Consider the following 15,520-nt stretch of genomic DNA (forward strand, 5'->3'; position numbering starts at 1 on the left):
AACATAATAAAAAATAAAGATTGGAAAAGGCCAAATGTTCCAATTTTCAAAAGAGGGAAGAGAAGTACAGACCACTGAGCTTGACTTTGACTTCAGTGAAAAATCTATAATAGATCATTCAAGAGATGGTTGGCAAACACCTAGAGAAGGAAGTGATGAGAACAGGTCATGCCAGACTAACGTCATTTTCTTTTCTCAAAGGGTCACTTGACTAGAGGATAATAGGCATACTGTGGAGACAGTTTATCTAATCTTACCAAAGCTTTTGATTAAGTTCCTATTCTTGTGAATAAGACAGAGTTTGTCTTCTGACCTCCAATTTCACATCTCCAACTGTCTTTCAGACATCTCAAACTGGATGTCTAGGAGACATCTGAAACTCTTTCCTATGTCCAAAACAGAACTCATTATATTTCCCCTTAAGCCCTACTTTCCCTATTATTTTAGAGGGTACAACCATCCTCCTGGTCCCTCAGGCTGGCAACCTAGGTATCATCCTGAACCCCACACTTTCACTCCCCAGATCTAGGCTGTTGCCAAGGCCTATCGATTTCACCTTTACAGCATCTCTCAAATATGCTTCCTTCTCTTCTCAGACATTGCCCCTACCCTGGTGCAGGCCCTCAACACCTCACCCTTGGACTATTGCAATAGCCTTTGAGTGGGTCTGCCTGGCTCCAGTCTTTCCCCATTGTAGGCATGGGCAACCAAGACGGTGAAAGGCCTTAAGTCCATTCCATAGGAAGATCTACTGAAGGACTTGGGCAAGTTGAGCTTGAAGAAGAGAACACTCAGGGGGATCATGTGGAGCAGGGATTAGATCTGTTTTGTCTCATGAGAAGGACACAACCAGGAGCAATGAGTAGGAGTTGCAAAGAGGCTAATTTATAATTGATATCAGGACAAACTTTTTAACAAAAATGGAAGAGCTGCTTTGAGAGGTGGTGGGATCTCCATTCCTGGGAGCTCTTCAAGTGGCCTTTGAAGGACCACTTGCTGGATCTGTTATAGTGGGAATTGGACTCAATGGCACACCAAGATCATTTCCAATTCTCCAATTCTGTGATTCTTCTTCTTATCATTATCATCATTATTATTAAATGCTTCTTGGCTACACTTATCAATCCTGAATTTACTTACATGTGAGAAAGAGCATGGTCTCATTCATACGGATAGTCTGAGGCTTGATGCCCAAGTCCACACTAGCAGTATCCAAGCTGCGCTGATTGGTCTTGGAGTTGTAGCAAGATGCTGAGTGACAGTGATCTCTGAGCCAAACATAATCAAATCTCATCACAGTGCCAGCATAGCATAGTTCTGGGAAAGAGACAGAGAATATTGACAATACAGAAATTTGTTTGGCAAAACTGAAAATTCAGAGATTCAGAAAGTAATCCACAACCCCAACTAGGGACCATCAAGGTGAAGATCCTGGAACACATTTATGGATACCCTAAAAACCCTATCTTCTCAAGCTGGTTTGCAGGCAGGAGAAAAGTTGAGATGAGCGTTACCAAGGTGTGGATGTCTTTTCCTCCCAAAAGCCTGGGGCCCTGTCATATGTGGCTTTAGTCCCATAGCTTTTTTTCACATTCTTTCTTGTCCCTTCCACTCTTGTATTGACAAAGGCACTTTATAGTTTACCATGTCTCTGAAGTACCAGAATATAGGGCCCTCAATTCAAGTCAATCAGCATTTATTGAGTGACTGTGATAAGTTTGATTTATTGAGTGTGATAGGCCATGTGAATACTGGTGGGCGTACACAGACAAAAATGGCAAAAATATATGTATATATGTGTGTACATATATTTATTTACTAGCTTTATATACATACATATATATATATATATATATATATATATATATATATATATATATATGTGCACACACACATACACACACACACATACATATGTATAAATACAAAATAATTTGCAGGAAGGTACGAAGATACTGACTTTGGAGGGTGCTTTGGAGGAAGTTAGTGATTCCACTAGGCAAGGATGAGAAGAGCCTATACAAAGGTGCCCAAGTGGGAAGACCCATAGGCTTCTGTACTTAGAAAGCACCTCATAACGCCACTGGGCACATCAGCTGACAACATGGAATACTTGCTTCACCTTACAGATCCTGGGCCCTGGTGGTGATTTGGGAAATCTCTGTGACACAGCAGTAATGAAGACAAGGCCTTCATAAGCCCTAAACAGTTCTACTGGATCACCCCATAGCAGAGGTGAAGAGCACTGACCACCCACTGATGCCAGGCTCCACTAACTTTTAACTCCTGCCCTAAAATACTGATTTTTGCCTGCTAGTCCCCACCTTCAACTGCATGAGTTTGAGGTGTATGGGAAGTGAAGCTGCTTGGATCTGATTCTTTCTTTGCATGCCAAGCTCATATGCTTGCTGCTTCCCCTGCCCTGGTCAAGCCATCTCCACTCCCAAGTCATGGTCAATACCTCCTTTAAAACCAGCCTCCAAACATCCAGCTGGTACGATGTTTCCCTAAATAATGCTATATCCCTTTACAGAACTGATGTGCTATACAGATACTGTATTAGTTTATTCCATTCACAAATACTGAATGAACACCTATAATGTGTAAGACCCTCCACAAAGGTGCTGTCAGTAATATAGTTCAGTTCAACTCAATAACCATCTGTACGAGGCCCTCTGTTGGGCCATGGGAATGCAGAATCAAAGACAAAGAATAGGCACTGCCCTCATTTTTTTTTTTGTTGAGTCATTTTCAGTCATGTCTGACTCTTTGTGATCCCATTTAGGGTTTTCTTGGCAAAGATACTGGAGTGGTTTACTGTTTACTTCATGAGCTCATTTACAGATGAGGAAACTGAGACAAACAGAATGAAGTGACTTGCCCAAGGTCACACAGCTAGTAAGTATCTGAGGCCAGATTTGAACTCATGAAGATGAGTTTTCCTGATTCCAAGTTCAGTGCTCTATCCACTGCACCACCTAGCTGCCCTATTCTATCAGAAGTAATATAAGATTCCACAGATAAGGAAATACAGGGGAATTGGAATATGGTGAGAGTATCAACAACAAGAAGACTCAGAGAAGGCACCTGAACTTAAATGCATGGAGGTGGGAGACAGCATGTAGATTCTATGGTCCAGTTTGGCTGTAACACAGACTACTAAAGGCATTGAGGTATGACATATGAGATAAAGCTAGAAAGTTAGGTTGAAGCCAGATTCTGTAGGGTCTTAAAAACCAGGCTGAGGGTTTGTATATGGCCCTAGAGGCAATGAGGAACCACTGAAGAATCTTGAGCAAGGGAAGGCCATAGTTAGAGATGTGCCTTAGAAAGCTGCTTCTGGCAGCTGGGTGGAGGCTGGATATAGCAAGATTGATTAGGAAGCCATTATAATTGTCCAAGTGAGAGGGGATGAGGATCTAGACATGATGCCTATGTCTTCAAGAAGCTCACTAGACAAACCAGTAATGTTATACCATACAAGTGGCACCATGTCAATGTGCTAAGGGTATTGAGCAGGGAGAACAGGAGGGAAGGCATTGAAGACATGGCCATGTGAGCTGTGCCTTAAAGGCTAAGCAGTAGTTTGAGAAGTTGCAATGAGGAGGGTATTCCAGGCAGAGGAAATCATGGAAGCATATGTTTTAGGGAATTCTGAGCTAATCAGCTTAACTAAGATATGATTTGTGGAAGGGAGTAAGAGAGAATTTGAACAGAAAGTCAGGTTTTTGCATACTTATTGGGTGTAGATCTGTGTACTAGAAGACAAACAGATACAAGGCAAGCCTTCTGAGAATTTACAGGCTATCTTAGGAGGAAAAAAACCTTCCTATAAAGTTAATTTAGAACATGGATCACCAAATGCTCCCCTGCTCCAAAGCTTACAATGGTTCCCTATTGTACATGTAGTATATAGTGACTTCATTTGCCTGGGCCTTAGTTTGCTTAACTAAAACAAAGTGACAATAACCCTTCTACCAATGAACCCACAGAGATATATTGAAAAAGTCTGAAAACGTGGATTCCCCTACAATTCCACCACGAGGCAGATGGGGGTGTTTCCTCATCTCTCTTCATTCAAGTTCCACTTAATGTTTATAATTTTGCTACATTTACTTCTGACTTTTTGGTGTGTCCTCATTCTTTCCATTTACATCATTGTAGTTACCGTGTATACTGTTTTCTTGGCTCTGATGATTTCACTGGGCATCAGTTCATATAGATCCCTCAGTGCTTCTCTGTATCCATTACATATATCATTTCTTACAGTACAGAAATATTCCATTACATTCATATACTTTATACATTCATGTAATTTGTTTAGCCACTCCCCAATCAATGGGCATCTACTTTGTTTTCAATTCTTGGCTATCACAAAAAAGGCTGCTATAAATATTTTGGAGTATATGGGGACTTTTTCTAATTGATGGCTTACTTGGGGTATATGCCCAGTAATGGAATCTCAGGGACATTTTAAGTGACTTTATTTGCATAATTCCAAATTGCTTTCCAAAATGGTTGTGCCATTTCATAGCTCCACAAATGATGTATTCATGTGCCCATCTTTCCACAACTCATCCAACATTTAACTGTTGACATTTTTTGTCATTTTGCCAATTTTCAGAAACCTCAGGACTATTTTGACCAACATCGCTCTTATTGTTAGTGATTTGGAACATTTTTCATGTGGTTGTGTATAGTATGCAGTTTTTCTCTTGGGAACTGTTCAGGTCCGTTGACCATTTATCTACTGAACAATGGTTATATATACATATATGTGTATATGTATTCATATATATTTATCAATATGGATACAAAAATTTTAAATAAAATACTAGCAAAGAGATTACATCAATATATCACAAAGATCATAACCATGCTGGATTTATACTAGGAATGCAAGGCTCATTTAGTATTAGGAAAACTATAAATGTAATTAACCAAATCAATAACAAAAACAACAAAATCATATGATTATCTCAATAGATGTGGAAAAAGCTTTTGACAAGATACAACACCTATTCAAACTGAAATAACTCATACCATCAGACTGATAAGGTTGAAGGAGAAAAAAGACAAATTTTGATGGGGCTGTGGAAAAACAGTACATTACTGTACTGTTGGCAGAGCTATGGACTGATCTACTCATTCTGGAAAGCATTTGCAATTATGTCCAAAAAGGTATTAAACTTATTATACCAAGAATATCACTATAAGGAGTATACATAAGAGATGAAAGAAAGAGGAAAAAAGACCCATAAGTATAAAAAATATCAGCTCTTTTTGTAGTGGCAAAGAATTAGAAACTGAGGGGATGCTAATTAATTGGGAGATGGATGAACAAGTTATGGAATATAAATGTGATGGAATATTATTGTGATATAAGAAATGATGAAAGAGTTGATTTCAGAAAAACTTGGGAAGACTTGAACTGATGCAACGTGAAGTGAGCAGAACCAGAAGAACAATTTATACAATAACACTATTGTAAAGACAACCAATTCTGAAAGACTTAGGAACTCTGATCAATATAATGATCAACTACAATTCCAAAGGAATCATTATAAAATATACTATCTACCTCCACTGAGAGAACTGATGGACTCAGAGAAGGATCTGGTCAGTTTGATGTGTTCTAATAGACTTGTAGATTCAGAAGTTAAAGCAGTCCCTTGTAGAATCTGCTCTTGGTTTTAGAGCTCCTGTTTGGTTAAAATAAAAATAAGTCAGGGCAGCTAGGTGGCACAGTGGATAGAGCACTGGCCCTGGATTCAGGAGGACCTGAGTTCAAATCTGGCCTCAGACACATGATACTTATTAGCTGTGTGACTCTGGGCAAGTCACTTAACCCCGTTGCCTAGCTGTAAAAAAAAATAAAACTAAAAAAAATAAATCTTTCCTGAACTGTGGAAAAGGCCAAAATAGAACTTCCTTGACTCCCACCCCCGCCACTTCCCCCAGGGTCTTATAAAACTGAAATCTTGTGTATCCTTATGTTAATTTATGAAGCTTCATATTTAAATTAGTTGGGGTACTTTGTGATTCTACAGCGAACCTTGCTTTCCTACAAACCAGGGATTTCCACTGTCCCCTAAGTTGAATTTAAGTAGGCAGGAAAACCTGGAGATTTTTTCCCCTTATCATTCTGCTCCTGATTCTTGGGTGCAAAGGGCTGGGAAAAGGGGGGAATCAAAGGTTTCCCCTTAGCAGAAAGTACTTGAAAGAAAACTGGTTTACCATGTATTGATTATTCATGAAAATGTGGTTTGAAAGATCTGAAATATTCTACTGTTTGGGAGTAAAGGGGATCTTTGTTATACAAAACACCCCTCTGACTCACTCTTTAGTCCTGGGGATATTCTCCTGGAGGACTCTCCAGAGAAAATGAGGAAAATCGATTATCTAGTGATTATAACATTTAATTCTCAGAGCAGAATTATTACCTTCACACTGTAAATGATTTAACTGAAGCTAAGCTAAAATACAAACTGGGACTGACCTTTGTTTCTGTGAAGTGATAAAGGTCTGATAGGTGGGGTAGTGGAGTAGGAGGTATCTTAGCTGATTCCATAAAAATATTCAGGTAGAGCAGGAAATTTCTTAAAAGAGTGGAGATTTCCTTCAGGATAAGAGTATGGATTTTATCTTGGAGTTGTTTTGGCCAGAAACCCTGAGGGTCTTCCCCTCCCAGATTAATTTTTTTTTTGACTAGGTAAAAGAGGTCATGTTTTGCTTCATTTCTTACCTAGCCTTAATCACTAAATAGGCTTTGCCTCAGTCAAACTGAAACCTGGGAAAGACCTTAGCTTAAAAAGACCAAGGTCTCCCATTGCATCTGGATTATCTCAGGTAGTCCTGATCTATATCTTGCCACTAGATCCAGATGGCTCCACAGAAAAGAGTGAGGCTGGTGACTTTGCACAGCCCTCCCTCACTTAAATCCAATTCACTTGCAAGTCATGACATCACCTTCTTGATGTCATGGTCTTCTTTGAGAACAAAGGACAAACAATGAACAAAGGAAAGGAGAGTCAGTAAATTGAAAGGATAGTTTTGAAAATTAACTATGAGATATGTTTGGGCTGTGAGGGAATCAAGAAAGCATAGTGTTAGATCAGTGTGGAGAAATATGAAGATTTTTATTCCTGTAAATTTGTGAATACCATTTCAAGATAGGCTTGTTATACTCAATTGTGAGATATCTACTTCATTACCAATTAACAAAGATTATGCTGGCAAATCCTTTGTTTCAGAAAGTACTTCAAAATTTGGTTTTATAGCACATACTTCAGGAAAAGCTTGAAAGTACAATATCAGTTCTCTTCTTTACCTTATCTGATAAGGTTCTGTTTTCTTGGATCTTGAGTACAAGGCTATGCTAATTAAGCACCACTCCTTTGTAATCTGCAGATTTACTTGTCTGCATCCTATGCTAACTTCTGTCCAGGGAGCCTGAAACAATATTGTAATGCAGTCTTATTTAAAATAGTATGTTTTGTCTTTTTTCTCCCTCTTAGAATGATTACAAAATCTTTAAAATTTTTAATTATTTATTTATTTTTAGTTTTCAACATTCACTTTTATAAGATTTTGAGTTCTAAATTTTTTCCTCCCTCCTCCCCAAGACAGCATGCAAGCTGATATAGGCTATACATGTATAATCATATTAAACATTTCCAGGGGGCAGCTAGGTGGCACAGTGCATAGAGCACCGGCCCTGAATTCAGGAGGACTTGAGTTCAAATCTGGCCTCAGACACATAACACTTACTAGCTGTGTGACCCTGGGCAAGTCACTTAACCCCCATTGCCTAGCCCCCCCCAAAAAAAACACATTTCCACATTAGTTATGTTGTGAAAGAAGAAAACAATTATGATATTTAACCCTCTTTAAGTTAAACAGGTTTTGATGTAAAATACTTTTGGAATTTGACATTAAGGTAAAATGTTTATAAACTGCTAGAATAAGAATCACTTTTGTATCCCTGAGTGCAACTGGATTTTTAATTGCTTTATACTGATTTCTGGACATACCTAGTATAGAATGCCTAACTCCACAGACTGGTGATTTTTTTTTTCTGTAAGAAAATTTAAGAATTCATTTAACTGAATTGATGCCATTTGCCTGGCAATAAGTTTTGTTTTAGATCTGATTTAAATTCTGAATGTTATATTATTATGCATAGTTTCGTCCATTATACTTTTGGGAAACCATCATATAAGAAATGCTGTTGAATTGTACCTCGAATGTAATAATTTCTTTATAGTTTTATTTGGATGGCAGCTTGCCCTTCTGATTATAGATGGCCTGTAATAGCTAAATGAGGCTCCTTTGGGGTTTATTTGGAAATCCCTTTTTCTTGCAGGAGACAAGCCCCTTCCCCCAGGACTCTCAAAGCCATGGTGTAGAATGGCTTGTTTCTTCTTTATATAATGAATGGTCTGGGTGATGTGTGAATGTGATTCATTTTATGTACAAATTTCTAGAATGTGGATATTTCCTCAACTTCTTAATTGATTTTATACCAGAACATGTTTAACCTGACAAAGTAAAATGGTGAATGAATGCTTTTGTTAAGATGTTTTATATACTCAGTAAATATTGTTACTTATTGCTTACTGTTTATACAACATGAAAACTGTCTGTTTCTCTAAATTATAAGCAGTAGAAAGTCTGCTATGTAGGATGGAACTGTGATTTGAATTGCCGTAAGTTTTGAATTCAGGTATAATTGTTTTTCTTAAGCTGTAAATCCACCATTTAAGAGAAGTGCTAGATGTTGCTTAGATTAAGTCCCTTTTGGGGATGTTCCTAATGAATGTTAAAGAATGGGAAGGTTGAAAAGATGGAATTATAGGGGGCAGCTAGGTGGTGCAGTGGATAGAGCACTTGGCCCTGAAGTCAGGAGGACCTGAGTTCAAATCTGGCCTCAGACCAAACACTTGACACTTACTAGTTGTGTGACCTTGGGCAAGTCACTTAACCCCATTGCCTAGCCAAAAAAAAAAAAAATTAAAATTTTAAAAAAGGAGGGAAGAAAACTAGGAGGAAGTAAATTATAAGGAATGTCAAACTATTGGGGCAGCTAGATGGTACGGTGGATAAAGCACTGGCCCTGGATTCAGGAGGACCTGAGTTCAAATCCAGCCTCAGACACAAAACGCTCACTAGCTGTGTGACCCTGGGCAAGTCACTTAACCCCATTGCCTACCCCCTCCCCAAGAAAAGATGGAATTATAAAGATAATAGCAGGATTCTCTTGACTTAGATTCCCCATTGAGCTATTTCCTTTCTGAATAGAAATGTTTCTTACCTGGTTGATTCTGAGCCTGGCTATGATATCTTATGAATACTGTGGAATTCTATTGCCAGATTGGCTATTCCAAAAGGTATCTATGGCTTTTACCTAAATTCAAACTGAGCTAAAGGAATTTTCCCTTGCTATACCTATAATTGATGAATTGATAACTTTGGGCCTGAGGAACCAGCCCTGACTTGGATCAGCAGAGTCCTTCCTCCTTTCATAGTGTGATGATAATTTTTTTCATTTTTGATTTCTTTTTATTAAAATTTATTATACCATTCCTTCTGGAACATTTTAGCTAACTGGAGCCTGTTTTTTGTTCATATTAACCTCACCTGGCTAAATTTGACTCATGGGAATGATAATATTAAGGGAAGACTTTTTGACAATCCTCTGATAGGAAGCGAAAGAGGAGTTTGAGCTTCCCAAGGCAATTTAGCTAACTATTTGTGAAGAGATTCTACTGACTCCTATTCTGTAGTTATCTCTGAGGCATGTAAATCTCCCCTCTCAATTAGCTCATTGTGAACCCTCTAAATGTAGTTTTTAATCTGTAACATGACTTAATTTGCCTATAGAGTATGTTTAACTAGGTTTGTTTCCTTAGGAGATATATGAAATTATAATTCTGTTTAACTAAGTTTGTTCAATTTTTATGGCCTAGGAAGATGTGCTAGATTGCCATGTCTCAAAAATTATTTCTTTGTCTCTCTGACATAACTTTGTCTATTAAAAGTCTCATTAGAACCCTAATCTTTGTTCAGGGTCATTTTTCTACTTTATGAACCTGTACTTAAGCAAAACAAAACCTAGGTTTTTACCTCTATAATTTCTGCATTGTGATATGCTTATTTAGCAGCAGTAACCCACCACATGAACTCAAAGAGAAGATACTTCTCTCCTAACAAAAGCAACTTTCTCTAATGTTTTATAATAGATCTTTGTTACAATCAGCAAGCATCTCTGAATTGTTAGGTGTAAATGACCCCATTGCTTTGAGAGCTTTTTTTGTTTGTTTGTTTAACTGTTCAGGCTTTGTGACCACTACTTTTATCATTTTCTTCATCTATCTATCCATCCATCTATCTATCTGTCTATCTATCTATCTATCTATCTATCTATCTATCTATCTATCTATCTATCTAGTACAAGGATCAGGTAAAGACAGAAAAGGCAAGTGGTACATAAAAAAAAAATTCTCTGAACGTTCAAATGTACTTCAGGCAGTCTAATTTAATGTTCTTCTTATAGCTCTGCTGTTTGTAAGGTTAGTTCCATAAGGCATAAGGTCTGACCTTGTTTTCATCACATGAATTAATTACTGGAAAGCTAATGTGATTAGATTTTGTCAGGTTATCATATTAAATTATACTAAGTCTTATTGCTAGAAGGTTTAAACAGCATTATCTAGGGAACCTTTGCAAGTGACTTGGAACCTGGGAAATGGATCTACTGGAAGGAACACCTCTCCAAAACCCTACTAAGGAACAAGGCCTTATCCAGGTATTATTACCAACTAATAATTACTACCAATTAATTAATCCTAATAAGGACACTAGGATGTTTGAACTAAACTGGACACTTCATAAACACTGGGCTAGGACAGACCCTTTTAGCACAGTATTTGCAAGGGAAAATGTTTCCCAGAAGCAGATGACTTCATGGGACAGCTTAACTCAAGACAATGAAATAAGAAATATGTTGTTTAAATTGACATGTGGGGTTGGTAGTCAAGAATGGGTTGAACTAAGGAAACTATGGCATGATGCCAATATCTGTTGCTTCTGTTTTGCTGTTGTATTCAATACTGCCCAATACTTGTATCTGCCTATAGAAATGCTTATCATAAAATTGATATTGAGGCATTCAGAGAGGTGATTGATTGACAGGATATATAAGAATATGGTCACAGAGAGGCATTTTATTTCCATTTCCCTCTATTACCAAGAGGAGGGAATGTCTTAAAAGTTTTTAAATTCCCTTTCTATTTGGCTCCAGAACAGCCATTTCATCTGTAAGGAAAATCATGTAGCCAGCTGAGGTTTAGAATTTAGCTTAGACTTCATTATAATGGCTTCATTTTGAGATAATCCTTTGGTATACTAATTTCTGGTTATGTTTGATGATCAATTTACAACTAGATCTAACAGAATTTTTCTTTGATCATCATCTGGCATGTAAAGTTCTTTCCTGTCCATTTGTCTGCTATGAAGTTTACAAGTTTATCTTAGAAATGAAAATTTTTACCTTTTCCTTTTGGCAACTGTATTTTTTCCCCTCTGATGTAACTGGTAACTAAATAAGCTTTACCAGAACTTTGTCTAATGCCCAGAGGTAATTTAGAATCATGAGCCTTTGCTCTGAGCATAATAAAACCTGATTTTAAAATGTCTCTGCATGTTGATAAGTATGACTGGCAGCAAAATCATTGTCTCAATGAATCAATGTCTCATACATGTCTCATCTCCCCACATAAGAATGTAAACATTTTAATCTTGTTTCATCCCTTATAATTTCTTTTTTTTTTTTGTGAGGCAATTGGGGTCAAGTGACTTGCCTAGAATCACACAGCTAGTGAGTGTTATGTGTCTGAGGCTGGATTTGAATTCAGGTCCTCCTGACTCTAGGGCTGGTGCTCTATTCACTATACCACCTTGCTGCCCTATCCCTTATAATTTCTCTCATGTTTATTTCTTATACTTCTCTTGAGTCCTATGTTTTCTATTTCAATTTTTTACTTCAGCTCTGTTTTTTTTTCATCAGAAATGCTTAGAAGTCCTTTATTATATTACAGATACATTCCCACCTCCTGTCCCCACCCCCTCTTGTAGTTTTACTGGGTAGGTTATTCTTGGCTATAAGCCTAGATATTTTGCCTTCTGGAATATCATATTCCAAGCTCTCCATTCCTTTAATGCAGTGGCAATTAAATCTTTTGTGATCCTGACTGTGGCTCCTTGGTACTTGGATTCTCTCTTTCTGGCTGCTTTTTCTCCTTAACCTGGGAACTCTGGATTGGATTTGGGCTATAAGATTCCTGGGAGTTTTCATTTTGGAGTTTCTTTCAGAGAGTACCTGGCATATTCTTTCAATTTCTATTTTGTCCTCTGGTACTAAGAGATCTGGGCAGTTTTATTTTATGATTCCTTGAAATATGATGTCTAGGCTCTTTTTTTGTTCATAGCTTTCAAACAGTCTAAAGATTCTTAAATTATCTCTCTTAGATCTACTTTCTAGGTCAGTTGTTCTTCCTATGAGATGTTTCACATTTTTCTATTTATTCAGATTTTTTACTTTGTTTTATTATTTCTTGATATCTCATAGAGTCATTAATGAGTTTCCATTTGGCCAATTCTGATTGTCAAAGAGTTATTTTTTTCAGTAAGGTTTTGGACCTCTTCTTTCAAGCTGTTAATTCTCTTTTCTCATCTTTCTTCCACAGCACTCATTTGATTTTACAAATCTCTTTTGCTTTAAAATAATACTCTTGTAGGAATTCTTGTTAGACTTGTGTCCCAGCTGTATTTTTTCCTTGCGGCTTTGCTTGTCAATGTTCTCAAGTCATTGTCTTCTTCTGAGTTTGTGTGTTGAGCTTCCCCAACATCATAGAAGCTCTTTTCTGTCATTTGCTCATTCTTCCAGCCTTCTTCCTGACTTTGAACTCAATATTAAGTCTGGGCTTTATGCACTTTGGCAGGAGTACAGGTGCTGTCTGGACTGAACTTCTGTCCTCTTTCATCCTTCTGCTGCTTTCATAGTTCCAGTTGGAGGCCTGCAGGCTTTCAGTGCTCCCGAAGTGGAGTGATATGAGACAAGTTCTGTTCATTGCCCTTCTAATCTGTGCTCCACAAGTTCTTAACCCAGGTTTGAGTCTATTGACTTGTCCCAGGTTGGGAATTTCAGCAGACAATTGCTGGACTCAGTAACTAATGGCCTGCTGGGAGGCTCTGCAGGTTCAGAATGACTGAACTTCTGGCTCCCTGCAGGTTTATGGTACTTGGGAAAAGGCTAGAACTGAGTCATCATTCTGATCCAGGAATCAGAGCCACAAGGCTACATTTTCAGAACTTGTTTCTTATTCATTACACAGCTAAGATCCATTCTTGATACTGCTCCTCTTTGCTCCAGTATCTAGAACTGGGTAATGGGCAACAGAGTTGCCAGATGGCACCTGTTCCTGAACTCAGCACTAGTTCAGGGATACCATGAGCAGCTAGGTGGCACAGAGGGCAGATACGTGTTCCAATGGATAGACCACTGGGCCTGGAGTCAGGAAGATGTAAGTTCAAATCTGGCCTCAGACACTTAGTAGCCGTGTAACCCTGGGCATGTCAATTTATCTCTTACTGCCTCCGTTTCCTCATTTGCAAAATGGGGATAATAATAGCACCTACCTCCCAGGGTTATTGGGAAGGTCAAATGAGATATTTGTAAAGTGCTTAGCATAGTATCTGGCACATAGTAGGTGTTATATAAATGTTAGCTATTATCATTATCATTATTATTAATAATCATCATCCTCTGGGATCTCTTTCTGCCCTGATACCCTGCCTTGGTTCTCTTTCTGTTTCTGGGCACTGGAATGCTCCTTGCCACTGCCACACACATTCCTGGCCAGACCCTGTTTCTAGTGTTTCTAATTGCTGCTCCCCATACACAGTATTTCCACAGACCTCTGTCTATCTCCTGGAGCTGTCCTGGGCAGGAAAAATGACTCACTGTGACTTTTTCTTGGCTTTCTCCATCAAAATTTTGATTGTGGCAGGTTTTAGATTGTTGTGGAGAAAGGATAGAAGCAAGCTAGGTTCAACCACTTCCTCTTACTCTGTCATCTTGCCTCTGTCCCCCCCTCTAACCTAGTTTAGTCTCTTATCCACCCAGACCAATGTGACAACCTCTTAATTAATGACATAGCTGCCAAATGGATTTTTTTTTTGGCTAGGCAATGGGGTTAAGTGACTTGCCCATGGTCACACAGCTAGTAAGTGTTATGTGTCTGAGGCCGGATTTGAACTCAGGTCCTCCTGACTCCAGAGCTGGTGCTCTATCCACTGTGCCACCTGGCTGCCCCCAAATGGATATTTCTAAAACACAGCCTAGTTATGTGACACTGCCCTGCTCCAGAATCTAGAGGATAAAATCTAAACTCCTCCAGCTGGCATTTGCAGCCCTTCCTTGTTTACTTCTATCCTTTCTTTTCAGGCTTACTGCACATTACTTGTTTTTGTGCCCTTTATGTTCCAACCAAACCCCTAATCGCTGCTCCCCATACACAATATTTCATCTCCTATATTTGCCGAAGCTTCCTTCCATTCATGGAATGGCCCTCCCTCCTCACCTTCACTTTGTACAATCTCAAGCTTCCTTCAAGGCTCAGCTCCAGAGCTACCTTCTAAATAAGGCCAACTTTTGTGCCACAAGTTTGGGACCACTTTGCATATGTTTTGTATTTACTTATTATTGGATCTAAAGTGCTGTAGATGGCATGGGGTCAAATCACCTCATTTATCACCATGGAAACTGAGACGCAGAGAGGAGAAGGAACTTACCCAAGACCACACAGGTAGGACATTATGGAGCTGGGATTCATACTCAGAGTTCTTATTCCATCCCATAAGTAGAATATAAGCTCTTTGAGGACAGAGATTGTTTTGTTTTTACCTTTTGTCTCCCTGATGCCCAGGCAGCTAGGTGAAGCTGCAGTGGATAGAGTTTTAGACCTGGAGTTAGGAAGACTTCTCTTCCTGAGTTCAAATCCAGCCTCAGATACTTACTAGCTGTGTGACCTTGGGCAATTCAGTTAACCTTGTTTGCCTCGGTTCCTCATCTGCAAAATGAGCTGGAAAAGCAAATAAGTGACAAACCATTCCAGTATCTTTGCAAAGAAAACCCTAAATGGGGTCACAAAAGTTGGACACAACTGAAAATAACTCCTCAATGCCCAGCATAGTGCCTAATATTTAGTAGGTGATTCATAAATGCTTGTAGAATGGATGAATGAATGGTCTTCTTGCTTTCCCTGTTTCCCCTCTCCAATCCATCCTCAATAAAGCTGTTAAATTCATCTTTATAAAGCACAGATCTGGCCACATCACCTTCATGCTCTCACCTGGCAATAAAGACCATCCACATCTTGGCTCTTACATTCCTTTCAAGACTTAGGTCTTACCACACTGCTTCACAAGTTATATGTTCTTGTTAAAATGGACTGTTTGT

General features: G+C 38.6%; 1 protein-coding gene and 1 long non-coding RNA gene across 4 annotated transcripts in view; one reads left to right on the forward strand and one right to left on the reverse strand.

Annotated features, from left to right (window-relative positions):
* Nucleotides 1-10,168, forward strand: part of LOC144455004 (uncharacterized) — a 265,597-nt gene extending 255,429 nt beyond the window's left edge. Inside the window, exon 4 of the long non-coding RNA XR_013483637.1 lies at nucleotides 2,130-10,168. This is a non-coding gene — a long non-coding RNA (uncharacterized LOC144455004). The remainder of the gene's footprint in view (nucleotides 1-2,129) is intronic.
* Nucleotides 1-15,520, reverse strand: part of TMLHE (trimethyllysine hydroxylase, epsilon) — a 107,502-nt gene that overhangs the window by 46,759 nt on the left and 45,223 nt on the right. For all 3 annotated transcript variants that reach the window (XM_020975552.2, XM_020975549.2, XM_020975548.2), the window contains one exon: nucleotides 1,141-1,317. In XM_020975552.2, coding sequence (XP_020831211.1) covers nucleotides 1,141-1,317 — 177 coding nt within the window. The remainder of the gene's footprint in view (nucleotides 1-1,140; nucleotides 1,318-15,520) is intronic.

This window comes from Phascolarctos cinereus, unplaced genomic scaffold (assembly GCF_003287225.1).
Source record: "Phascolarctos cinereus isolate Bilbo 61053 unplaced genomic scaffold, phaCin_HiC Scaffold_8;HRSCAF=390, whole genome shotgun sequence".
Classification (NCBI taxonomy): Eukaryota; Metazoa; Chordata; class Mammalia; order Diprotodontia; family Phascolarctidae; genus Phascolarctos; species Phascolarctos cinereus.